This window comes from Mastigoproctus giganteus, chromosome 7 (genome assembly GCF_048544385.1).
Source record: "Mastigoproctus giganteus isolate SK-2022 chromosome 7, ASM4854438v1, whole genome shotgun sequence".
NCBI lineage: Eukaryota > Metazoa > Arthropoda > Arachnida > Uropygi > Thelyphonidae > Mastigoproctus > Mastigoproctus giganteus.
This window is the reverse complement of record NC_143581.1, coordinates 216,557,104-216,582,469: the sequence shown is the minus strand read 5'-3', so window position 1 is coordinate 216,582,469 and position 25,366 is coordinate 216,557,104. Positions and strand designations below refer to the sequence as shown.

Genomic DNA, 25,366 nt, shown 5'->3' with positions numbered 1-25,366 from the left:
AAATCAGCATAGGAGGCAGTTTGGTTCCGTCGGCACAACAAACTAGAACAACTGTATAATGGCTCTTTTCGTGTCCACTTGTCTTCACAGTTACAGTTTTCACCCCCCTCTTATCAACAGCTCTGTTACTTGGGACATCAAATTGAAGGGGGACTTCGTCCATATTTGCAATCTGTCCCAACTCAAACTGATGTGTCTTCCGACATTGAATGACAAAACGATGAAATTCAAGGACTTTCTGCTCATAGCTTTCAGGCATCTTTTGGGCAAGTCTGGTGCGTGTACGCATGCTTAGTCCATTCCGTTTCATGAACCTGAAGCACCAATTGCATCCTCCTTTGAAATCAGTAACTTCTTTTTCATCAGCAATTCTTCTTGCCTCATGCTGAACCATCTTTGTGGACACAGGAATTCCAATTGCCCTTTGCTCTTCAATCCATATTTTCAATTCCTTCTCTAAATCAGGCCATTTTGCTGACTTGCCTCTCATGGCCTTCTTCTGCCGTAGCGTTTTCAGTAGGGTTTCTTCTTCCTGTAGCCAGTCTCGGATTGTTTTCTCAGTTGGAGGAGGACAAACTTACGTTCAGCAGCATGATTTCCATTCACTTTTGCAAACTGAATTACTTTTAACTTGAATTCAGCACTGTACAAAAATCTTTTCTGAGCATTTCTAGGCAGAACGTGACAAAACGTAACCTAATATACCGGTAACAAGTGCGAAACAATGAGTGAAAAGACAACAAGCACGAAAAAGCTGGAAATGCAAGTAAAAAAATCTACAACCACTGTATAAGACACACCCAGTTTTTAGAAAATTTTTCGAAAAAGGGTGTGTCTTATATATGGGGAAATACGGGTACTTACCAATAAGTCACTTCCTTCTGCATGCATATATTTATCCATGAAATCAAGAATTGTAAGCCACAGTGCTGTAAATGTTGGCAATGTCAAGAGCGGACTTAAATGTTGGAGAAATACCTAAAAAAAAAAAATACTCCATTATTATTTTAGAATATAACTTAGGATTAATTTCCTAGGGGGAGAGAGAGAGAGATATTAAAAATAAATAAGAGAAGACATTTAGCATTAGCATTAGCATTAGTAGAGGCATTTGATGCAAGAAAGCAAGCTTATGCAGCATCAGCCAAAAAAAAAAAAAAAAAAAAACCCACTTCCACTTCACCCCTCTGTTCGTTCAAAATACCTGTCCAGCTGAGCCTTAAACTTATTTAGGCTATCAACCTCCACCACAAGGGATGGAAGTCTGTTCCACCAACCAACCACCCGCTGGCTAAAGGCAAATTTCCGCACGTCTATCCTACATCTGTCTTTCCTCATTTTTGAATTTATGCCCTCTCAGGTGATTTTTCTGAGCTAGAGGAAGAATCCCATCAGCATTCAGCATGCTTAAACCATTCAAGGCTTTATACACCTCTATCAGATCACCTCGCTGGTGCCTAGTCTCCAGACACTGTAATTTGCAAAACTTAAGCCTTTCTTCGTAAGAGCACCCCTTTGTTCCATTCACTAATCTTGTTGCCCTTCTCTGTACTCGTTCCAGCAGCTCTACATCCTTCTTGAAATGAGGCCTCCAGACCTGTATACAGTACTCTAGGTGTGGCCTGACCATCGCCTTATACAATGGAATAATCACCTCCTTATCCCTGCTGGAAAAATTCCTGTATATCATTGACAATACTCCATGAGCTACTCTTGCAGCCCTTCTGCACTGCTCAGAGAACTTCATATCTGCCTGCACAACCACCCCCAAGTCCCTTTCATTCTCTACCACTGTCAGTGTAGTACCACAGAGTTGATACGTTGCTCTGGGGTTGCTGTTTCCCATGTGTAGTACTTTACATTTATCAATGTTAAACTTCATTTGCCACCTCTCAGCCCATCTGCTCAACCTTTCCAGATCCTGTTGCAGCAGCATAGTGTCAGTTGTGTCCTTGACAACATTGCCAACCTTTGTATCGTCTGCAAACTTGGACATTAAGCCCGATATACCATCATCAATATCATTTATAAATACAGAAAACAATAATGGACCCAACACTGAGCCCTGAGGGACTCCACTAATAACATCAGTCCACGATGAGCAGTGTCCATTGATTACCACTCTCTGTCTTCTCCCCCTCAACCACCCCTTTATCCATAGCAGCAATTTGCCTCCAATGTCACACTGCTCCAATTTGTGTAGCAGTCTTCCATGTGCAACAGTATCAAAAGCCTTTCTAAGATCCAAGTATATAATATCAAAGTTATTCCCTGCATCCAGTTCTTTTGTGACTGCATCATAGTATCCACTCAAGTTGGTCAGGCAAGACTTCCCCTTAACAAAACCATGCTGTGTCTGAGCTATAACTGAAGTCTTGTCTAAATGATCCTGCAGTGCTTCTTTAACCAGTGCCTCCATTAATTTTCCTGGAACAGAAGTTAAGCTCACAGGTCTATAATTACTTGTGTCAGCCTTTGATCCTCCTTTGTGAATTGGGGTCACATTTGCACATTTCCAGTCTATGGGTACCTCCCCTGAGTCCAAGGAAGCTCTCATAATTATGGCTAAGGGTTTGCTTACTTCCTTTGCTGCCTCCTTTAATATAACTGGATAGATCCCATCCACCCCGGGTGCCTTTCTTGTGTTTATCTTCAACAGTTTCTCCTCCACTTTACTCCCAGTTATTTCAAGATTCTGTAGCTTACTGCTAGAGTTGAATACACCTCTGGCATTCCCCTCGCTGAATAACTCCTCATGTGTGAATGTCGATGCAAAATATTCATTTAGTTTGTTAGCTACCTGAGCAGGATCATCAACACTTGACCCATCAATATCAAGTGGACCAATCTGATTCACCCCCTTCCTTCTAGAGTTTACATAAGTAAAGAACTCTTTGCTGTTTTTCTTTGCATCCCTTGCCAAGGATTTCTCGTAATCTGCCTTCGCCTGCCTAACCTCCTTTGTAACTTGGTTGCATATCAACTTGTATCTATCATAGGCTTCTGTGTCATGTGTTAATTTGTATGTATCCCATGCATTTTTCTTCTCTGCCATATGCCTCATTAGTTCATCTGACATCCATTTTGGCCTAAACCTTGAACAATATTTCTTAGTTGGTATGTAAAGCCTAGTAGCTTCCAAGATAAGTTCTTTGAATGCTTCCCATTTTGAATTTGCTGTTGGTAACATCATCAGTTGGTCCCACTGTATAGAATTTAAATACTGTCTCAGTCCATCGTAGTCGCCTTTACGGAAGCAATAACCCTTCCCTTTACCCCTAATGGTAGTTACCTCTTTGAGTAAATCCCACTTCAGCACACTGTGATCACTGCCACCTAGTGGTTCATTTATCTGCAGATTCTTAATGCATGAAGAATCACTGCTGATAATCAAATCAAGAGTATTACTCTCTCTAGTTGCCTCCCGAACATGCTGATGTAGAAAACAATCATCCAATAAATCCACAAAAGTCCTGCTAGTGTGTGAGTAACCAGCCCCCAAATTCCAGTCAATATCTGGGAAATTAAAATCTCCCATTATAAGACACTCTGATTTACTGGCCCACTCTATTTCCCTGTACAGTTCCTTATTATACTCATCAGAGTCATTAGGCCTATAGCACACTCCTACTCTCAATTTTGATCTCCCAATGTTTATGTCACACCAAACTGACTCCACACTGCACTGTCCAGCGATGTCGACTGGCTTCACTTCCTTGGTTTTTATGTGTTTCTTAACTAATAACATAACCCCTCCTCCCTTCCTATCCTGTCTATCCTTTCTGTAGACGTTGTACTCCCCAAATTGCAGTTCTGCATCCCTTATATCTGTGTGACACCACGTCTCTTATATCCCAACAATATCTGCCTTCGATGTTTTGAGCAATACCTCAAATTCATCAAATTTATTTACTAAACTCCTAGCATTGGTGTACACGCAAGTATACCTGCACCTGTTTCTATTCTTAGCTACCCAATCTTTAATGTTGATCCCCTCCCCATGCTATGAGAATTTGAAATCTACACCACTCTTATAGAGGGGAAATGTACTTCCCCCAGTAATGAAACATTGTATAAATAAAAGCACATACATCATTTGACCAAAAGTATTTGCCTCCCCCCATGCATGTGTATCAACTCAGACATATCAATATAAATTAAGTGGGCCTACCTGTGTAGCAGTGTATGTTAAAAGTCAATATGGGCTGTGATTATAACTTACACGGTTTCAACCTGAGATAGTGATAGGATACACATCATTAACCTTCCTATGCATGCAACTGCAACTCATCTGAGCAAAATCCAATGTGGCAGTCTTATTTAAAGAGGGGAAAAACTGTATGTGATACTTCAATAATAAAAAAAAAAGTCTAGCCAGCTCACAAACTCATGGAATACGTAAGATGAAGCATAAAGAGAGCAGTTCAATCCTTGCATGTTTTCTGCAGAAAATATCATGGAGCAGGTCCAAGAGGCCACAGGAACATCTTTCAGTATGGCAACTTTCCACAGCTCACAAACTCATGGAATACGTAAGATGAAGCATAAAGAGAGCAGTTCAATCCTTGCATGTTTTCTGCAGAAAATATCATGGAGCAGGTCCAAGAGGCCACAGGAACATCTTTCAGTATGGCAACTTTCCACAGGGAGCTGCATAGACTTCAGTTGAATGATAGAGCAACTGTGCATAAGGCCAATAAAGCCATCACATGACTTGCTTGAGAGTGTTGTCAATGTTAATAGACTCCAGAACAGGGGTAGAAGGTGTAATGGTAAATTTTCAACTCTGGTTGATCAAGGAATTGGAAGTAGCTTAAAAAAATTAATAAAAAATTTTAAAGTTTGGTTAAGAATTTAACCAAAAGTTTATAGTTTATAACCAAAAGGTTAAGTTTATACCATTTATTTAATCAATGCATTTGAAATATTTTAATTTCTTGTTTATAACAGCATTTATCTTTTATTTTCATTAAAATTTTCTACTTTCCTTAATAACACTTCATCTGTTAGCAAACACAAAATACATTCTACATACATGTTGCTGACTGAATGATACTATTAGCTTATTAAATCTTAAAATAAAGAAACAAATTAACTTTCCTTATTCCAAGGAGGACTTCAAAATCAGTTTAAATAAATATAATACTTATTCACACTGATAATGCCCATTTTTCCTCCTCTTCCCACCTTAAAATCAAAATTACAAACATTACTAAATTAGTAACAAGGCATCATGCCATTTGTCACTAATTTAGTGACTTCTGTAAAACATTTCAACAAACATTTATCAATCCAGAATAAGTAAGCAAATATCACAGATAAACTTGAGATATCTGCTTTAATACAAACTTGACTAAAAAGTGCACGAAACAAAATTGGATTAATGGTTTAACTATGAGAAGCTGTTTTAAGAAAAAAACAAAAAAGATACTACTTAGAATTTATAGCAGCTATTTGTTTTGATTGAAGGTGTATACTTATTAGTTTCCAACATCATGATTAAACCTTACATATGCAATGAACACATGCTGAAAATAAAATCTCATTTCATACTGTGTATATTTTTGAAGACTGACAGTTTAAACAAAGTACCAATTATCCAAATGAACCCGGAACTATCTTAGCTAATCGTTTAAAAATTAAAATTTTAATTATTTTTAAATGTTAAATAATTTTTAAATTTGAAATATTAAAATAATTTAAAACTGCACATTGACCAAGCTTTAAGAGATCAAACAAATAAATTTTTGTTTTTTTCTCAGTTGGCTCAGGTCAGAGAGGAATTACATATTCATTGTCAAATTTTCAGTGCCACAGTCAACAATGGACCTTGCAATTTTCATTACAACATATAGGTTTAAACAAGCAACTGTCTTACTTATGGCCGCATATATTAATCACATTTTGGCATAATTAACAACTGGCTACTCTTGTAATTTCTGGATTGATCAAGAAAAATAACAAAGTTAAGGGCATATGAAAAAAGAACTAGAAGTGAACCTGAAAAACTACTGGAATTGAAGTGAGAAAAAAAGTTGTAGTGTGTGTGTGTGTGTGTGTGTGAGAGAGAGAGAAAATGGGGAGAGTATGAATAGTGACTGAAAGCGTTGAGAAGAAAGTCAGTAGCAATTCTTCAGTATACTGAAGAATTGCTACTGTTATGGCAGGGTTGTTAATGACAGTAATGGCAGCGTGGTACTGGAACAGGATCTAGAAAAGTTGGGGGCAGATGGGCTGAGCAGTGGCAACTGAAGTTTAACATTGACAAATGCAAAGTACTGCATATGGGTAGAAGTAGCCCCAGAGAAACGTACCAACTGTGGTACTACACTTAGGGTAGTAGAAAATGAAAAAGACCTGGGAGTAATTGTGCAGTCAGATATGAAATTATTGAGGTTAAACGTAAGAAAGGCACCTGGAGTGGATGGGATCTATCCAGTTATATTAAAGGTGGTGGCAAAGGAAGTAAGCAAACCCTTAACCATAATTATGAGAGCATCCATGGACTCAGGGGGATCTAAAAGTGACATGAGTAATTACAGACCAGTTAGTGAACTTCTGTTCCAGGGAAAATAATGGAGTCACTAGTTAAAGAAGTACTGCAGGATTATCTAAACAAGACTGCAGTAATAATTCAGACACAGCATGGGTTTCTTAAGGGAAAGTCTTGTCTGACAAATCTGATTAGATACTATGATGTGGTTACAAAGGAACTGGATGCAAAAAATAATTTTGATATTATATACTTGGATTTCAGGAAAGCTTTTGACACTGTTGCGCACCAAAGGCTACTGTACAAATTGGAACAGTATGGTATTAAGGGCAAGTTGCTGTATAGTGTCTCTGTCAAAGACAGAGAGTGGTAATCAATGGACACTGCTCTTGATGGACTAATGTTATTAGTGGAGTCCATCAGTGTTCGGTGTTGGGCCCACTGTTGTTTTGTATATTTATCAATGATATTGATGAAGGTATATCAGGCTTAATATCGAAGTTTGCAGATACAAAGGTTGGCAAGATTATTAATGACAGTAATGGCAGTGTGCTACTGAACAGGTAGGATCTAGGAAATTTGGGCAGATGGGCTGAGAAGTGGCAACTGAAGTTTAACCATTGACAAATGTAAAGTACTACATATGGGTAGAAGCAACCCCAGAAAATCATACTAAATGTGTGGTATTACACTTAGGGTGGTAGAAAATGAAAGAGACCTGGGAGTAATTGTGCAGTCAGATATGAAATTTTCTGAGCTGTGCAGACAACTGCCAGAGCAGGTCATGGGGTATTGTCAGTGATATACGGGAATTTTGCTAGTAGGGAAAATGACGTGATTATCCCTTTTTATAAGGCAGTGGTCAGGCTATGCCTTAAGTACTGCATACAGGTCTGGAGGCTTCAGTTTAGGAAGGATTTAGAGTTACTTGAGTGAGTACAGAGAAGGGCAACAAGATTGGTGAGGGGTACAAAGAAGTTTTCCTACCAAGAAAGGCTTAAGTTCTGCAAATTGCAGCATCTGGAGACTAGGCACTTGCGAGGTGATCTGATTGAGGTGGATAAGGCCATATTTTGAGCAGGTTCAGCGCTGATGGGATTCTTCCTCTTGGTCAGATTAGAAACCTAAGGGAGCATAAATTCAAATTGAGGAAAGACAGTTATAGAATAGATGTTGAGAAAATTTGCCTTTAACCAGCAGGTAGTTGATCGCTGGAACAAACTTCCATCTGTTATTGTGGAAGTTGATAGCTTAAATAAATTCAAGGAGGAACTGGACAAATGTTTAGAGGGAATGGATGTGTGAAATGGTTTTTTTTTTTTTTTTTTTTGGCTGATGCTACATAAGCTTGTTTTCTTGCATCACATGCCTCTACTATTACTACTACTATGAAATAGAATTGTAGCTATTATTTCTGAATATTTTAAATGGTGCTTTTTCAGTCCTAAATCTAAGGCATTTTAAATTATCACAAATTTTAAAATCCATGAATAGAGCATCAAGTGGGTTGTAAAGTGGCTGTGTTTTGTTCTAGCATATACGTATACATATTATATAGCTATACCATACTTACTTTACAGAGTAATGTTGCTCCCCTCATTCTAGTTTCCTCCATTCCTAAGGGATCTGCAGAATTAATATTTTCCAGTAATTTGGATAGAAGAGGGAAGAGAACCTACAAAAAATTCCATTTGCACAAGTTTATTTTGGTAACAAGTTACACCATATTATAAACAGTAAATTTCTAGTTTAAATGGTTTGATTGATTTTTAATACATTAAATTTTTCTTTACCTTATTGAAACAAGCTTCCCATTCTACAGGAGTAAGAGTTTGAAGGTCATGAACTAGAAGAGCTCTCTGAAGAAAAGTTAGTGCTGTTGTTCTTATACTACGTCTCATGTCACAGCATAAACGAGCAATCCCTATAATTTAAAAATTCTCAATAAAATATGTACATATGATTTGCCCACATGTTTATTCAAAATGTTATGATTTTCATGATAAAAAATAAAATAAAATAAATAAAAACTAAAACTAAAGTAAAGTATATAGTAATCCCAAATATACAAGTACATTACCTTGTAAAAGAGGACACCAACACTTAGTCCATAAACTATTGTCAATATTCTCACTTAAACTGGCCTTTTCCTTTTGGACCTCATGGTCAGACTGACAGATACTAGCTGCCCTAGTATGCAAGGTATGCATTAAATCCAGAAGCTATGCATTTACAAAAAGAAAAAAAAAAAAAAAAAAGGATGATAATATTTCTCATGAATAAATTCCATTTATCAAAGTGAATAATTTTTATTGAATAACCACAGAACTGCTTTTCATACAATGACTAATTGTTTCCTTTTATTTTCAAAAATATACAATCAATTTATGTAAATACACAAAAATGCACATATTTACTGAAACTTTTTTTTTGTTTGTAATTGTCAAAAAAACCATGAAGCAAAAATTACCAAAATGCAAAACTGACTTTTGGCCACCCTAAACTGAGCCTATTTTAACCCCCTGTTGCTAATATGGTATCTGGTTATTTTTTTTAAAATTTGTAAATCAAATCCTACTATATTCTTCCTTTGCCCACCAATATTCCCTAATTGATTACACAGCATTTTTTGTTTGGTTTTTTTACACATGCTAGGTGAGAAAAGTGCCTATCTTTCTTTAAGTACCAACTCCCATTTCCATGTGGTCTGCGAGACATCAGTAAGAACTGTCTAATCTTGCCATAGAGCTTTGGTTTCACTGGCTAAATAGGAACAGCTGACAAAATGCAACCATTCATGTGAATGACAAATGCCACTTGAGCATGTGTTTCAACAGACTTCCATCCCTTGTCGTGGAAGTTGATAGCCTAAATAAGTTTAAGGCTCAGCTGGACAGGTATTTCGAACGAACAGAGGGGTGAAGTGGAAGTGGTTATTTTTATTTATTTATGTTACTTTTTTTTTTTTTTTTTTTTTGGCTGATGCTGCATAAGCTTGCTTTCTTGCATCAAATGCCTCTACTAATGCTAATGCTAATGCTAATTCAGGGACTGACTGACCTTGAAAATTTTAAAAAATATAAAAACATTATCTCATTTATTTTTGTTCGAAATTTTGCAACTGATTTTAGCAAATCGCAATTAATAGAATGCCATTTTCAATTCAATAAAAAAAAAAACTTTTTTTTTAATAAAAACAAGTATTCTGTTTCTTCACTGAAGACAAAAAATCTTCACTGAAGATTTTTTGTCTTTGAAGATTTTTGTATATATATATATGCAACCCTTGACAAAAAAATACAACCCTTGGCATAACAATACAGCACATTTTCCTTGATTTCATAAGGGCCTTCAACTCTTAGCTCACAAGCCTATTCTTTGGGGGCCTAGTAGTCTAACTCTTGCATAATAAAAAAACATTGACAGGTTAAGTGTGGATATGTGGCCTCTACTCAATCAGTAGTTCCAGTTTGTGTGTATGCCTGCGTGAGCATTTGTTATTCCATCTCTTCAGTAAATAAAACTAGATAATTTGTAAGGTTTTCTATATTAGGAGAATGCATTAGAATGCCAGGCTTTTATTGTTTTGTTTCACTGCTTTTTTATTAGTAAATCAACTTGATTATTAATATAAAGATTAAAGTTGCCATGTTTGTCCATTTCACTGATTGCTCTGTGGTATTTAAAAAACAACAAAAAAAATGAATTATACATTAACAAATTTTATCTGTGTGCTTTAATTCCCAAGAACTTCTCATCAGAGACAACAGTATTAAAGTATCATCTTCCATTCATTAAAAGTATATAATACATCAGAATAATATCAGGTGCATTCAGGTATATAAAGTTTCCTAAGTTTTACATTTCACAAATGTGCTGATGAATATGAATGACATTATGCACATCACAGGATGTTACTGGCAGCAGTCTAAGTGGGAGCATGTCCAACACAGCCAAAAGAGGACAATTTTCCTTGCAAGAGCAGTGTACTATCCTCACATTTTTAATTCAGAGCAGTGAATAAGTGTGCTTGGCAAATTTTGATAACACTTTCCCTCAGATGCCAAAGCAGTTCTCACAAGGTTATTGTTTGTTATTTGGATTTTAGGAGCATTAGCAACTAAGGCCATATTGCTCCGGGATATGCGGTGGTCATTCCCTGACCTTTCCGCATCCTCCGTATTTGGTGGTGACGGGCTCGAACCCTGGTCTAATCAAGAAGCGTGTGCTACGTACTGCTGCTCCTTCCCACCTGGCTACGGAGGCCCCTAGTTCTCACAAGGAAAATGGTGGCAGTTTCACTATGTTGCACACACACTCCCACTTTGAGTATTGCCAGCATTGTGATGCTATTCACATTCACAACATACTTGTGAAATATAAATTAGAAGCCCCCATAATATGAATACACCTGGTATTAAATGCCTGATGAATACAGCACAATCCAAGAATTTTATATTTGCTGACCTGCATTGACACTTGCTGATATGCTGGAGAAAACTCTTGTGCTCTTTCTTCATCATCAGCTTCATAACCTTCAGCCATATGAGTAGGACTTGATCGGGTTCTTTTCATTCGCATACTTTCATCCTTTTTCCTACTCCCACTTTTAAAAATTCTTTTCTCTTTAACAAATCTTGGTTTATTTTTTTTCTCTAGGATTTGTCCTTAAAGAAAAAGAATTATATAGAAAAATTTATATTTTATTTATATAAAACAAATTTTATTATATAAAAATATATTTCTTAATTTTTATTAGTAAATCTCATCTTTCATCTTCTAGAAAACATGAAAAATAGTACAAAAATGAATCAACTGACACTTCACTGCATTCCAAATGAAAACTTAAAGGGGGGGGGGGGTAAGTAATAATTTTCAACTTTAGATGAAAAAAGCATCTGAAAAGACAACTGACTTGAAAGATTTTCTCTGTACCGTCCCCAACACTTTTTAGGTGGACAGTTAAAAAAATTTTCATATTTTTATTTGTCACTGAGTGAATTGTGTGCATTCTATGGCCAGTTTGCTTATTTTTTGTATGACTCACTAGTCCACTAATGACACAGCAGCACAACAACTAGATATTCCATGGGCATCAGTCTGCAAAGTTCATTAATCCTTCCTGCAAGTTTCCTTAAATAATTCACACACTGTATCAGTTAATTCCACATACAACAATGAACTGCACTGTTGTATGTGGAATTACACATACAGCTTCTGGCTAGGTTAGAGGTGGACAACATGAGGCACTGGGATATTTTATGGATCAATAAAGCTAATTTCTGGTGGCATCATGAATATTCACAGTTGCTGAGTATAGGGACCATTGCCATGTGTTATTTGATAAAGTTCCCCTTCTCTGTCCACATATTAGTGCTTGGTGTGGGTTCACAGCAAACTTCATAACTGGCTCGCTGTTCTTTACAAAGAGATTCAATCACATGGTCGTGAAACGTGTACCATTACAGTTGAACTTTACTGAACTTTAATCTCTGAACACCATGTGATTTCTGCCCTGCATGTGAAAGGCAGTTTGAACACAACTGTTTTTATGCTGGTTGAAGCTGTCACATGTTGCTTGGCATGTAAAAAGGTTCATCAGGTCATATTTGTCAATTATCATATAATTTCCTGGAATTTTGTTAACGTTTGACCAGCTCTTGAGAACTTAACCATTAAGATATGTGAAGGACAGAGTTTATCAAGACAATATTCAGTTCCTGGCTGAAAAAAAAGGAAAGCAACACAAGATATGCTGCCAACATTCCCCATGCTTCAAGGAACAATTTACCATGCTGTACTGCACTTACAGAACGTTTGCAATACAAATGGCTAACAACGTTGACCAATTTCTAAACTGCATGCACTACAACTTTTTGCTTATCATTTTCATTTATCAGCATGGCAATTAGCCAAAGTAGCTTATTTTAAACATGTTGACAAAAAACAAATGTACAAATTTGTTAACATGTAATTATAGAGCAATTAATCAATAAATTCTCAAACTAAGAAGCAAAGTTAAATTGTTTAAACTATCACTGCTACTGAAGCAATATAATTAGTAGCCTCTTGTAGGTAGCACAGTAGTTGTGACTGCTGTCCTTTCAGGACTCTGTGGAAAAGGGCCAGGTTTAAACTATTCAAGAAGAGAGGCATATACAGAATTTTTCTAGCAGGGATAAGGAGGTGATTATTCCCTTGTATAAGGCAATGGTCAGGCCATACCTAGAGTACTGTATACAGGTCTGGAGGCCTCATTTCAAGAAGGATGTAGAGCTGCTGGAACGAGTACAGAGAAGGGCAACAAGATCAGTGAATGGAACAAAGGGGTGCTCTTACGAAGAAAGGCTTAAGTTTTACTAATTACAGTGTCTGGAGACTAGGCACCAGTGAGGTGATCTGATAGAGGTGTATAAAGCCTTGAACGGTTTGAGCATGCTCAATGCTGATGGGATTCTTCCTCTTGCTCAGAATAATCACCTGAGAGGGCATAAATTCAAATTGAGGAAAGAGATTAGACCTATTTATTCCAAACTTCATCTCTAGAGAAGTTATTGTTTGCCATCTACAAGCAACCAAAATGATTCACTTTAATAATAACCAATCTATACATTACAGGGATGTGTATTAGTAAAATCAATAAAATTAAAGGGAAATTTGTCCCTTTAATATTTCATACTCTTTAGTCTGTATCCATATAAAATTTTTTACCAAATTTTAGTTGTTTCTAACAAAGTTATCTTATTATGTGGGTATTAAAAGTTGTCTTCCAACAACAGCATTATATCAGTTGCACTGTATCTCAAAGGCAAGATTAACATGAAATTTAGTACTACGGTCTCTAAGAATATTCTAAATCTTGAAATGGACCAAAGCTGCTACTGCTGATTTAAATTTTTACCAATCTTTCTGTAGAGAAGAATTGGGAAAGGGGGGGAAGAATTGGGAAAGGGGAACAAGTTGAAACCTACCATAAAACATTTTCAAAGACAAACAAAACATATACTGAAAATTTTGTACCAATCTGACTTTTTGGTTTTCCTTCTTGACTAATGCCCAGACTTACTTCCATTTATATATACAGAAAATTTGATTATGGGGTAATAAATGGTGGATTTTTATTTGTTTGATTTTAATGAAATTTGGAATGGCTCAACAAATCTTTCTAAAAGAGCCAATTATAAAATTTCATGAAAATCTGGGAGTAGAACTGTTACATTGGTGGCCTGATAGATAGTCATGCTCAAGATAATAGGCACTTTACATATTTGAAGTGCACCTAAAAAAGGACCGAAACCGAGAAAATGATTGCATGACCATCAAATCATAATGTCACTCTGTATATTGGTAGATTATAAAGGAGTAAAATTTTAACTATGTGATTCAAGAGGAGAAAAAATACAATAAATATTTACCTCCATTGATACTAGCTTCTACAAATATCCTTATGCAATGTACACAACTTTCAAAATTTTCAGGTGTAATGTGTGCCACATCTCGAACCAGAAATACCAGTGATTCACAGCATTTTAAGAAAGCATGTGGATCATGAGAGTTTAATTCCTGATGAAAAATTATATTATACTGATTTACGGGTAGAGGACGAACCTGCACTGTTTCAATTTCGCCTCTTTTATTTACCTGAAATAAAAATAAAAGTGATTTGTATAAATCATAATGCAGTCAATAAAATAATTAGAAAAATATGGTACATGAACAAAGGTTAAAATCATAAGTTGATTTGATTAATAAAACAGTTGCACAACTCCTATCAGTAGCCTGTCAACAGCAATACAGAATATAATTTGAAACTGGTTTCTCATTAGCAACTAATTATTTGTAATGTTTCATATTTGAAACAGCTTACAGTGTGTTGATATATTTTTAAATTTATTATGTTCCTAGGCTGGTTCTATACATAACTCTGTCATGTTATTGATTACCCACTTTAAATATTAAAAGGAAAGAATTTTTTGTAACCATAATTTCTTAAAGTAATTTCACTTTCTTTATATATGAATCACCACAATCTTTATTTACTTCTCTAGTTCTTTTTTGTTATCCGAGATTTAATAAGGTTAATCAGTGCTACACTGCAGTCTTTGGTACAGATTTGTTGCTGCAATATCTTCAAACTCTAGAAAACAATACTTCTCCTGAAACAATATCTTTCAGGACAAGTATCCTGTTCCACAGCAAGTATTCAGAGCAAAATAGATTTTAAAAATCCTCTTTTGCTTTGTTAGACTTTGGTTGATTGATTGGAGGGGTCCGTAATATATTAATCTTTATTGCGATACCAAAAAAGTAAGGTATGCAATACCTACTGCCACCAGAGTTTAAACTAAGAACATAGCCAACTCATATTTTAGTATTTTTAATAATAGTGTACCTGTTCATAGAGTCTACTAGGTCTTATGATCTTTAACATGTATGAGCTGAAAAACCTGGAATAATTGGGACCTAATCCCCACATGAATTCAGTTTAATACAGCCCCTACTGAAGAGACATTTTAAGAATTCTTTTGATCTCTGCTAGGAATCAAACCTAGGCCACTCCAAATAAACGATGAGTATGTAAAGAAATCAGTAATGGTCATTCTTGATTTCTAAATGTTTTTATGAAAAGTTTAAGCTTTTCTGAAGGCAGCATGTAATACTCTCCTGCATAAAAGATCATTTTGTTTTACCAACAGTGACATCTAACAAGTAGTGCTTTCAGCTTTAATTTTCATCCATGAAAAAAAAAAAAAAAAAATATATATATATATAAAAAAAACAGGCTACAATTAGGTAAACTTCTTGTTTGGTTGCAGTTTTTAGCATCATAGCTGCATATGCAAGTAACTGGATACTTGCATATGTATAATTAATACTTCCTATATCAGGAAGTATTAATTATTTTCTAACTTACTGGAACTACTACACCTTCACCTTTTCCGAATTATGTATTTATTGATCAGTCACAAAAATCATCCATTCCCTAATTCCCCATGATACCTATATGCATATACACACAATATTTAACATTTATTTGCTTTCATAAAATAACATTTACACACCTTTTTGAAGAAATAAATGAACAAAATTACATCGAAAAGCTGAATTAAGGCTGATTTTCATAATTTTAAAATTTCAGAATGATTTTAATTTTTACACCAAATCCATAAATATTTTAAATGGCCAATATAGTCTGTGACTTTTTGTCATTTTATTTTTGTATCGGAACCTTCCACTGCATATTTTAACTAGCTCATGCTACCAATAGTTGTTGTTGTTATTTGGCTTTTAGGAGCATTAGCAACTAAAGCCATATTGCTCCGTGGACATGCGGTGGTCATTCTCTAACCTTTCCGCATCCTCCGTATTTGGTGGTCACGGGCTCGAACCCCCGGTCTAATCAAGAAGCGTGTGCTACGCACTGCTGCTCCTGCCACCTGGCTACGGAGGCGCCATAATAGTTGTGACTTTAAGATAAGTAAAAGTGTTTCACTGCAAATTTCATTTCAAATATTCTAGCAAATGTATAATTTGTCTAACAAATATATAATTTACTGTATAAATTGTGTCAATGAAACTTGCAATATTTTTTCTTTCACACAGATTAGTCTTTCTGCAATTTAAAATTTCAACAGTTATGCTTTTGGAAAATTATCCAAATACAGTAAACCGCCCTTGCTAATACGGTTACAGTTAATCCGGATGTCGGATAATACAGATCGAAATATGAAAAATTCTGTTCGCAGTTGAGTACGTTGAAAGGCACACAGGATTTAGGAAGGCAGATGAGTCACTCTGACTGCACAAAGAGAGAGAGAGAGAGATGGAACATACATTACATTGTCTTGTGTGTTGTTCAGAATCACCGACTCTGAGTCAGATGAATGTTATTGCGTATGTACATAAGTTTACATATTTTATATAATTATGGGTTCTAAAGAATTGAAAAATAGAATAAAAAGAAAACATGTTAATTTAACTATCATTAACAAGCTCAAAGTGATAGAATAACTTGAAAATTGTGTTCCTTGAAAAAAAAAAAAAAAATTCCGAAGAATTTGTTATTGGCCAACAGACGGTCAGATATTAGAAACCAAAAAGAATCTATAAAGGCATTTACTTTAAAATTCGATGTGGGGAGTGATAAAATCAGTGTATCAAATAGACAGACATTAAAAAAGCCAAAAGTGTTGCTGGAAGAAGTTGTATTTAAGTGGTATTCACAGCAATGATCAAGTGGCATTGGTGTGCGATGCCAATGCCACCTGATAAATATATAAAAAGACAGTACATTTATCTATCTATCTATTGACTGATAAATGTATTGTCTTTTTAATATAGGATCTACGGTGATTTTTTAAAATTTATTTTCATCAGTACTATCTACAGCTAGGCCTCGCATAACGCGAGTTCGATTAACGCGATATTCAGTTAATGCTATTTGAAAAATGATACCACTTTTCATTTTACACGATGCAAATTTCCAGTTAACGCGACCTTTTTTTTATGCGATAGTTGAAAAAAATTTTAATCGCGCGTTAAGCTTACCGCGAGTTGTACGGTCAATAAACAAACGTTTGCCTGCTACCCGCCTCGGTGTGTTCCATCAACCATCGGAAGAAGACGCGTTTGTCTCCTGCTAATAAAGTTAATGCAGACTTGCATTTAAAAATTCAAATTTTTAAATGAGCCAGATGAAAATGTTACCACGAAGGATATAACGGTAAAAGAATTAGATGAAATCTTTCGTATCGCATAGAACCCCAAACAAAAGGTTTGATATTCTCTGCGATATTTATTTCGCCAGGGCCCAGAAAAGATTGTTGACGGCTATCGGAAATTGATTGATGAAAAGAGAAAGTCAACACTGTTCAAATATTTCTGCAACAGTAATTTCTTCATTGTGTATTTTATGTCAGAGGTTCCCAAAGTTTCTCGGTTCACGGCGCCTTTAATGTCTCAGTAATTTTTTCAAGGCGCACCCAGACCAAAAGAAATACCTAACAGTTTCGTTTAGTAGTTAGGTCCAAACAACTTAATAAGAAATGCTGAAACTGTGAACTATCTCAAGCTAGTAGTTCGTGCGGTGTCTGACAGATGGAGTATCGCTGTTTTATGTAATAAACATTTAATTCCATAATTATTTTCATTATCTTTTACATTATATACAGTTAAAAAGTTATTTAAAACGTATTTTTAAAAATTCTTTATGGACATTCCAGAAGGTCAAGGACTAATTATAATTTTTCCTATTGGTTATGATATTCGATTAACACGTTTCCGTTTTGCGCGATGGGCTCGCGGGACGAATTAATCGCGTTAATCGAGGCCCGCCTATATATCATTAAATTTTCCATTTACTGTATTTGTGTTCAAAGTTTTTTTGTTTTTTAGGGCTATCTTTTGCTTCAATAATCTGGATTATCACTTAATCCGGGTGACCTGTCACCCAATTAATCCTGATTAGGAAGCGTTTACTGAATTTTAAAAAGGGAAGAAAAATATGAGTGAAATATGGCAAAACCTTCACCATTATGACATCAGGATTTGGCAACTTTCAGGAGTGATGTATTCAGTCTAAAATAAATAAAATAAATTTTCTGTTTATACTCCGGGATGACCAAATGATCAGAGGAGTTCACTAGATAGACAGAATACAAGAAACAGCACCGTATTCAGCAGTCACGGGCTTGAACCCCAAATGATCAGTTCCAGATTTGCGGTTTTCCAGGGCGTCGGAAATTTCCCCGCTTGCAGGCAGCAGTTTAGAAGTTTGAGCAGGAGGCCAGGTATGTTAGTCTTTCTTAATTTCAGAAATTAAAGTTAATTTCTGAAATTGGAAATTTGGAGGGGGGGGGAAGCAAGTAAAAATCTGTGATGAGGACTATACTTTGAGATGGAGATGTGGTGACTGCTGTACCTTAAAATGGAAATGTGAATTTATTTAGTTACTAACCTAATCAAAATTAGAAAAATTTAATGAATGGGAGCTTTTATGCATTAATTCATAATCATACATTGTAATACCGTGTGTATTACAGTTGCTGGCACCTCTGGAGCCAGGTGGGAAGGAGCAGCAGTGCATAACACACGCTTCTTGATTAGACCGGGGTTCGATCCCGTCGCCACCAAATACGGAGGATGCGGAAAGGTCAGGGAATGACCACCGTATATTCCCGGAGCAATATGGCCTTGGTTGCTAATGCCCTAAAAACCAAATAACAAATAAACAACAAACATTACAGTTGCTCATGTAATTTAAAATATTTAGAAAATAAATAACCAAACCCGTTTCCTATTGAACATTAATGTGAAACGTGCTTTACTATTTCATGAGAAAGTAAACTGCATATAATCTTGAGGCAAACAAAAAAAAAAATAAATAAATAAAATAAATAAATGGCCATTTCTCCTTTTATCATTGAACATACAACACTGTGACAGGTGGGTTGGGGACATCTGATTTAAAGGATTTCATTTTGAAATTAAATTGGAATACAGGCATGTGTGCCTATCTTTATAGAAACTTTCACAATAACGCTTTGTTGGGATGAGTAGTTTTGGCTGCTGCCTTTTGCACCAGTGCAATAGACTGCTGCTGCTTATGTGGATATTTATGAAAAATGATTTCTGGGGTGGACCTCCCACTCACCAAAAGCCAACCTCCAGTACTACCTACACTCTCCTGGCTGGCTCGTTGACTGCTGTTGCTGTGCTTTGGTGTACTTCCTATCCCTTGATTTTCATAGAGTTCACTGTCAGAAGTGTAACCTCTGTCCGAACAATAACTAGAATTCTGAGTCTGGCAGGATATGCTTACTTCACTATCTGACTGTGCACCTAAATATAAAATGAAATGCTTTCATTAAAAACTTGGATAAAAATTGTACAAAATTAAAGTACAGTAAGCGCCAGTTATAATGATCACTGATTATTAGAATCAACCGCTTAATAGAATCAAATTTCAAAGAACCGATTCAAATCAATAAAATGTATTACACTTTCATCGTTTATTAGAATCAGATTTTCAGTTATAACAATCAATTTTGAATTCCTCTGTGATATTTTTCTAAAGCACATTTCTGGAGGTTACAACCATAAAACAATAAACACAATTTGCAGGTTCCAGTTTATTGGGCTTTTCTGTTAATGCAATTCTGTTAGCGCAATAAACGGGTAGTAAACTCAACCTTATTGCATTTGTGATAAAACCGATAGTTGGAATTCTGTTTTCAAGTTATTATGGCGAAATGTGTTTCCCCTTCACTGAAACTTCCCTTCATTTCTATATCTAAACTTCATCTCACTTGCGTGTGTCTTGTTAGTTCCAATTTGTGTGTGCTGTGTGCTTTGTTATTGATTGACACTTATCTTTTTTACTGTATTTTAAATTTTACTACCCAAAAAAAAAAAAAAAAAAAAAAATTGCCAGTGAATGGATAGAGAGTGAATTTGAGTGTAAAAGATAAGTTATGAATTATAGAAACGTACGATAAATTAAACTTAGGCAATATGTCTCAAAGGGAAGTGGCAGTAAAGTTAGGAGTGCCTCAGTCATCTTTATCAAAATTGTTAAAATCACATCACACATTAAACAGTAATGTGATTAGTGAAACCAGAAAAAGGAAGTGTGAAGGGAAATGCCAAATAGTAGATGAAGCTCTGTTTGGCTCAAACAGGCCAGCTCATTTAATGCATCAATCAATCAATCATAGTTCTTCTTCAAAAAGCTAATGATTTTGCGGAAAAACTACACAAAGAGTTGAAGGCGACGGACGGATGGTTGACAAGATGGAAGGAGAGGCATGATATTGTTTACAAAAAACTTCACGGAGATAAACGGGATTCCGATAGTTCTGCAGCTGACACCTGGTTGAAAACCTCTTGGCAAATTGTGTTAAGCATTTATAATCCTGAAGACATTTTTAATACAGATGAAACAGGGTTGTACTACAAGGCTACCCCAGACCACTGCATGATTTTTAAAAATTCCTCTGCATCTGCAGGAAAGAAGATCAAGGACAGGATTACAGTTCTTTTAACATGCAACATGATGGGAATAATAAAGGTGAAGCCATTAGTTATAGGCAAGAGTAAATCGCCTAGATGTTTTAAAGGAGTAAAACAGCTGCCTGTTGAATATGCCAATAATACCACCGCTTGGATGACAGCTTCTTTTTTTGAAGATTATCTTCGTAAATGGGATTTGAAATTTGATAAAAAAAAAAAAAAAAAAAATTGCATTGGTTTTGGACAACTGCCCAGCTCATCCAAAGTTGACTTTCAAAAACACTGAATTAGTTTTTCTACCTTCAAATACCACATCACTGATTCAACCTCTTGACCAGGGAATAATAAAAACCTTTTAAGACCTTTTATAGATCGGATATGAGGCAAAGAATCATCCAGTCTATGAATGGTTTGGGAACATCATCCGATATTGCAAAGCAGATAACTGTTCTAGATGCACTTCACATGACAATGGGTGCCTGGAATGAAGTTTCCGAAACCTGCATTAGCAACTGTTTCAAAAAATGTGGATTAATTATTCATGATAGTCAACTAAGTCATGATACTGATCATATTGAAAAGCCTGAAGACATGGGTGAACAAGAATTTAATGATTGGGTGGACATAGATAGGGATCTACAAGTTATTAAAGCTTTAACAGATGAAGAAATTGCCCAGTATGTTACTGATAATTTTGCAGAGGAGGAGGAAAATGAAGATGAACCTGAACGAATTCCAGTTACAAAATGGCAAACTCATGAAGCTATAGCCATCCTGAGGAGAGCATTAGAAGAAACTGGTGCAAGTGATCGTGATTATAGACTGTTATGCAATATTGAAAAATCTATAAATAGACTTTGTAGTGATAATTTAAAGCAATCTAAAATAAGTGACTGTTTTAAATTATAATCATATTACAAAGTGTTATTTTTAATTGATATGTATATTAATTAAGCTATGTAAGTATATATTTATTTTTATTTTGATAACCTGTGGATAATATTCTTCCAATTTTCATGTATCATTTAATTAGTAATAAACCTTTGGAAATTAAGTGTAAATCTGTGCTTTATATCTTTATTTTTCTAGTCCTGGATAATATTTGCCGATTTTCGCTTAATAGAATCGCTATTTATTAGAATCAAAATTCAATTTGCAAACATGATCACTATAACCGGTGCTTACTGTATATAAAATTGATGTTACAGAATATGAAGTAATATTATATTGCAATGCAAAAGAATTATATAATTTGGACCACAGTTACAAAACAAAGAATAAATATTTCTTAACACAATTTACTTGTTTTAAAAAAAAACTATACCAATACCATGTTTGAAGGGCATGTTGCGCAGGTTACTTTGATCAAAATTCTTGAAATAAAAGCAATGACTGTGTAAAGTATAGAATGAACCTAACAACTCCAGCCTGTTTTGTGGATGATTTCTCCTCCACTTCTTCAGTGATTATGATCATCCCAAGTGGTTCAGTTTCATCTTTTTGTAATGTTAACAGAAAGATATCAACTTTATTACAACTCTCTACTGGAATCAAACAGCCCGGCTTCGCTATGACAACGATCTGACAGACCCAATTCCAATAAAAAAAGGCGTCCGGCAAGGCTGTCCATTATCTCCCATTCTTTTTAACATCTATTCGGAAATGATCTTCGACCAAACACTGGCTGACAAGAACATCGGCATAAAAGTTAACGGACACTACATCAATAACTTAAGATATGCCGATGACACAGCACTAATAGCGGATTCAGAACAACATTTACAGACCATCTTGAACGAAGTGGACATAGAAAGCCAAGCATGGGGGCTACGAATCAACAAAAAGAAAACAAAGGTGATGAAGGTCAGCAGGACTGCAAGCAAAATCACGATCAAACTAAACAACGAAAAATTAGAGCAAATACACCGCTTCAAGTATCTCGGAGTACTCATTGATGACCAGCTGAACCATGAGGCCGAAATCAAAAGCAGAATTGAACAAGCCAGGCAGGCATTCACCAAATGGAGAACCCTCCTCACCGACAGAAGCTTGAACATCATGCTCAAATTACGCACATTGAAATGCTACATCTGGCCAATACTGCTCTACGGTGTAGAAACCTGGACTCTAACATCAGCCACTACAAAAAAGCTCCAGGCCTTCGAAATGTGGCTCTACCGAAGAATGCTGAAAATTCCGTGGACAGCCAAGATAACCAACGCACAGGTCCTGCAGGACATGCACACGGAACGGGACCTGCTCAAAACCATCATCAGCAGGAAATGCAAATACCTAGGTCACATCGCTAGGAACCAACAAAAATATCACCTACAACCACTCATCCTGGAGGGAAAGATCGAAGGCAAGAAACGCCCAGGCAGACCGAAAATGGCATGGCTAGATAACATCAACACCTGGCTTCACATGACAACAGCATAAATTCTACACGCAGCGCTAGACAGAGAACAATATCAAAACGAAGTCGCAAACGCCATTCGGCAGCATTAAAGAAGAAGAACAGAAAGATCACAATCACTAAAGAAGCAGAGGAGAAAACATCTGCAAAATGTATGATTGTTAGACTATTAGTAATAAATGGATTCGCCACTTTGCACAGGTGAAGTGCCTTAATTTCAACTACAGTCAGTTCTGCTATAACAATGGTACATGTGTTCCTAAAAATCTCCGCATTATGGTATTTTGCACATTAAAAACAACAGGGCTTATGGGGAAAATAGGGATATGGGCAGAGCACTCAAAAAAAAATTTTTTTTTAATGTGATAAGTAAAATACTAAAAAAAAGTTAGAAACTAACCCAATAAAATTTCTAACGCAGGTTTAAACATCTTAAAATTCTAATAAATAAATATTACAGTAAATATAGCACTGTAATATATACATTCAAATTGATATTTCTGTTCACTGAATTTAAAGTTTAAAACAGTAAAAAAGATAAGCAATCAACGATGAAACCGGCATGCACAAACTGCACAAGTGAGATACACAGTAACAAGTTTACAAAGCTTTAAAAAATAGGAATGAAGAGAAGATTCTGAAAAATTATTTAAGATTTTTACGATTGAATATTTCATGGAAGAGGAAACACATTTCACCATAATAACGTAAAAACCCAGAATTCTAGCTATTGGCATTGCTGCAAATGCAATAAGATTGAGTTTACTACACATTTATAATTAGATTGCACTAACAGAAAAGCCCAATAAACCGGAACTGCAAATTGTTTTTATTGTTATATGGTAGACTTCCAGAAATGTGCTCCTCTGCTCAAGCTGTCCCGTCTCACAAAATTTCTGTTCAAACGGAAAAATGTGAGCCCTGAAAACACGAGTTGGCCTACAGTATCACCTGTTATCTTGTGAATACAACGAATGATAACAGTGTGTCTCTGACCAATAGAACTAAAGTAAATTGGAAATATAACTCTCACACATTTGACATTTTTTAAGTTTCGTAAACTTGTATGTATTGCTGCGCAGGTTGCTATGTTCAGTTGGTGCGGGGTTTTGTGTTCACCTAGTGTTACTGGCAGACGAAATCGCGCATGAGCCAAAATTGCATTATACTAACATTATTCTCTAATGTATCAGTTGTGATGGAGCAAATTTGCGTGCAAAAATGCACGTTACAGCAGAACTGACTGTATATTTTGATTTTAAAGTATTTCAAATAAGTTGATAAAATCAAGTAATTTCTTGATTCATGTGTTTTTTATTTATGAATTTTAGTTTAAAACAGCTGAACAATATAAGACACTTCTTATACCCCACTTCTCAATTTAAGACAGCTTTTACTAATGTGATTAACAAAGTGTATGGTAGGCAACCATTTGGCAAGCACATGAGGGACGTATTTTGAGATTTTATTCAATAAAATAAATTTATTTATTTTATAAAAAAATTTCCCGATTTTGATATCAACAGTATCCTTGTGTGTAATAGCTGCAGAGGATCACTTAAGAACAACACCATTCCAGCGCTATCTAATTTCTGGGTAGACAAATGGCTTTGTCTACCCAGAAATTCCATCGCATTTACCGAAGTTAGATTTAGTGACAGAGAGGCTTATTTTTCCTCGCTTCACATTTGTGCAAATAAGGCACCTGAGACATGTATACGGACAATATGGCATTCTGGGCCAAGTGTTTCAGTCAACACGATGGTCCATTGTTTGCCAAGGGAGATTGACGACGATCATTGTATAAATGTGCATATAAAATGCAAGAAAATACACAAGCCGAGCTATTTAATCGGGTTAGTAAGAAAGTGAGTGGTTAAAGCGTGGCTTCTATATTTCGTCGACATGCTTCCCTATCGATGGTATCAAATCATGATAGACCAGTTATTCTTTTCACATGGAAATTAATTTGGCTAAAGATGACATGAGCGATGTGGTTCCGATCGAGGAAAGTCTCATCACCTAACAATAAATGTTGCTGTGGAGCAAGGATAAATATCTTAGAATTGCCCTAGTTTCATATGCTAGTAAGATGTTGCTTAATGTTAGGAGAAACTAAAGTACCACAGAGACTGCTGTTTGACGAGCACACAGAGGAACTGTCCTTTCCCAGCATTTATCTTGGACAATTCAGAACGTTCTGAGAGAATTTACAAGTTACTCTGTTCATGAAGGCAATGAGTGAGCTCAGATGATCTGACTGACACAGTGTATTTCTCCATATAATCTCTTTTACGTAGCAGTGAAAATAATGAGATTGAAAGCGAGAGACTCTTTGACATTGGCTTTCAAATACATAGATAAAGATACAAAACTGATCTGTGATCGAGTTCAATCCAAAGAATACATTAACAGCTGTATTGAATACAATTTGGCCATCCTAAGGA

General features: G+C 35.7%; 1 protein-coding gene across 3 annotated transcripts in view; it reads right to left on the bottom strand.

Annotated features, from left to right (window-relative positions):
* The window catches only part of garz (Sec7 domain-containing protein garz), a 229,355-nt gene that overhangs the window by 29,494 nt on the left and 174,495 nt on the right, over positions 1 to 25,366 (bottom strand). For 2 of the 3 annotated variants that reach the window (XM_090378119.1, XM_090378118.1), the window contains exons 25-31: positions 19,146 to 19,333; positions 13,909 to 14,134; positions 10,961 to 11,160; positions 8,574 to 8,715; positions 8,287 to 8,417; positions 8,067 to 8,168; positions 865 to 978 (exon numbers count right to left, since the gene is read on the bottom strand). In XM_090378119.1, coding sequence (XP_090234245.1) covers positions 865 to 978; positions 8,067 to 8,168; positions 8,287 to 8,417; positions 8,574 to 8,715; positions 10,961 to 11,160; positions 13,909 to 14,134; positions 19,146 to 19,333 — 1,103 coding nt within the window. The remainder of the gene's footprint in view (positions 1 to 864; positions 979 to 8,066; positions 8,169 to 8,286; positions 8,418 to 8,573; positions 8,716 to 10,960; positions 11,161 to 13,908; positions 14,135 to 19,145; positions 19,334 to 25,366) is intronic. The other variant, XM_090378120.1, reaches the window with a different exon arrangement.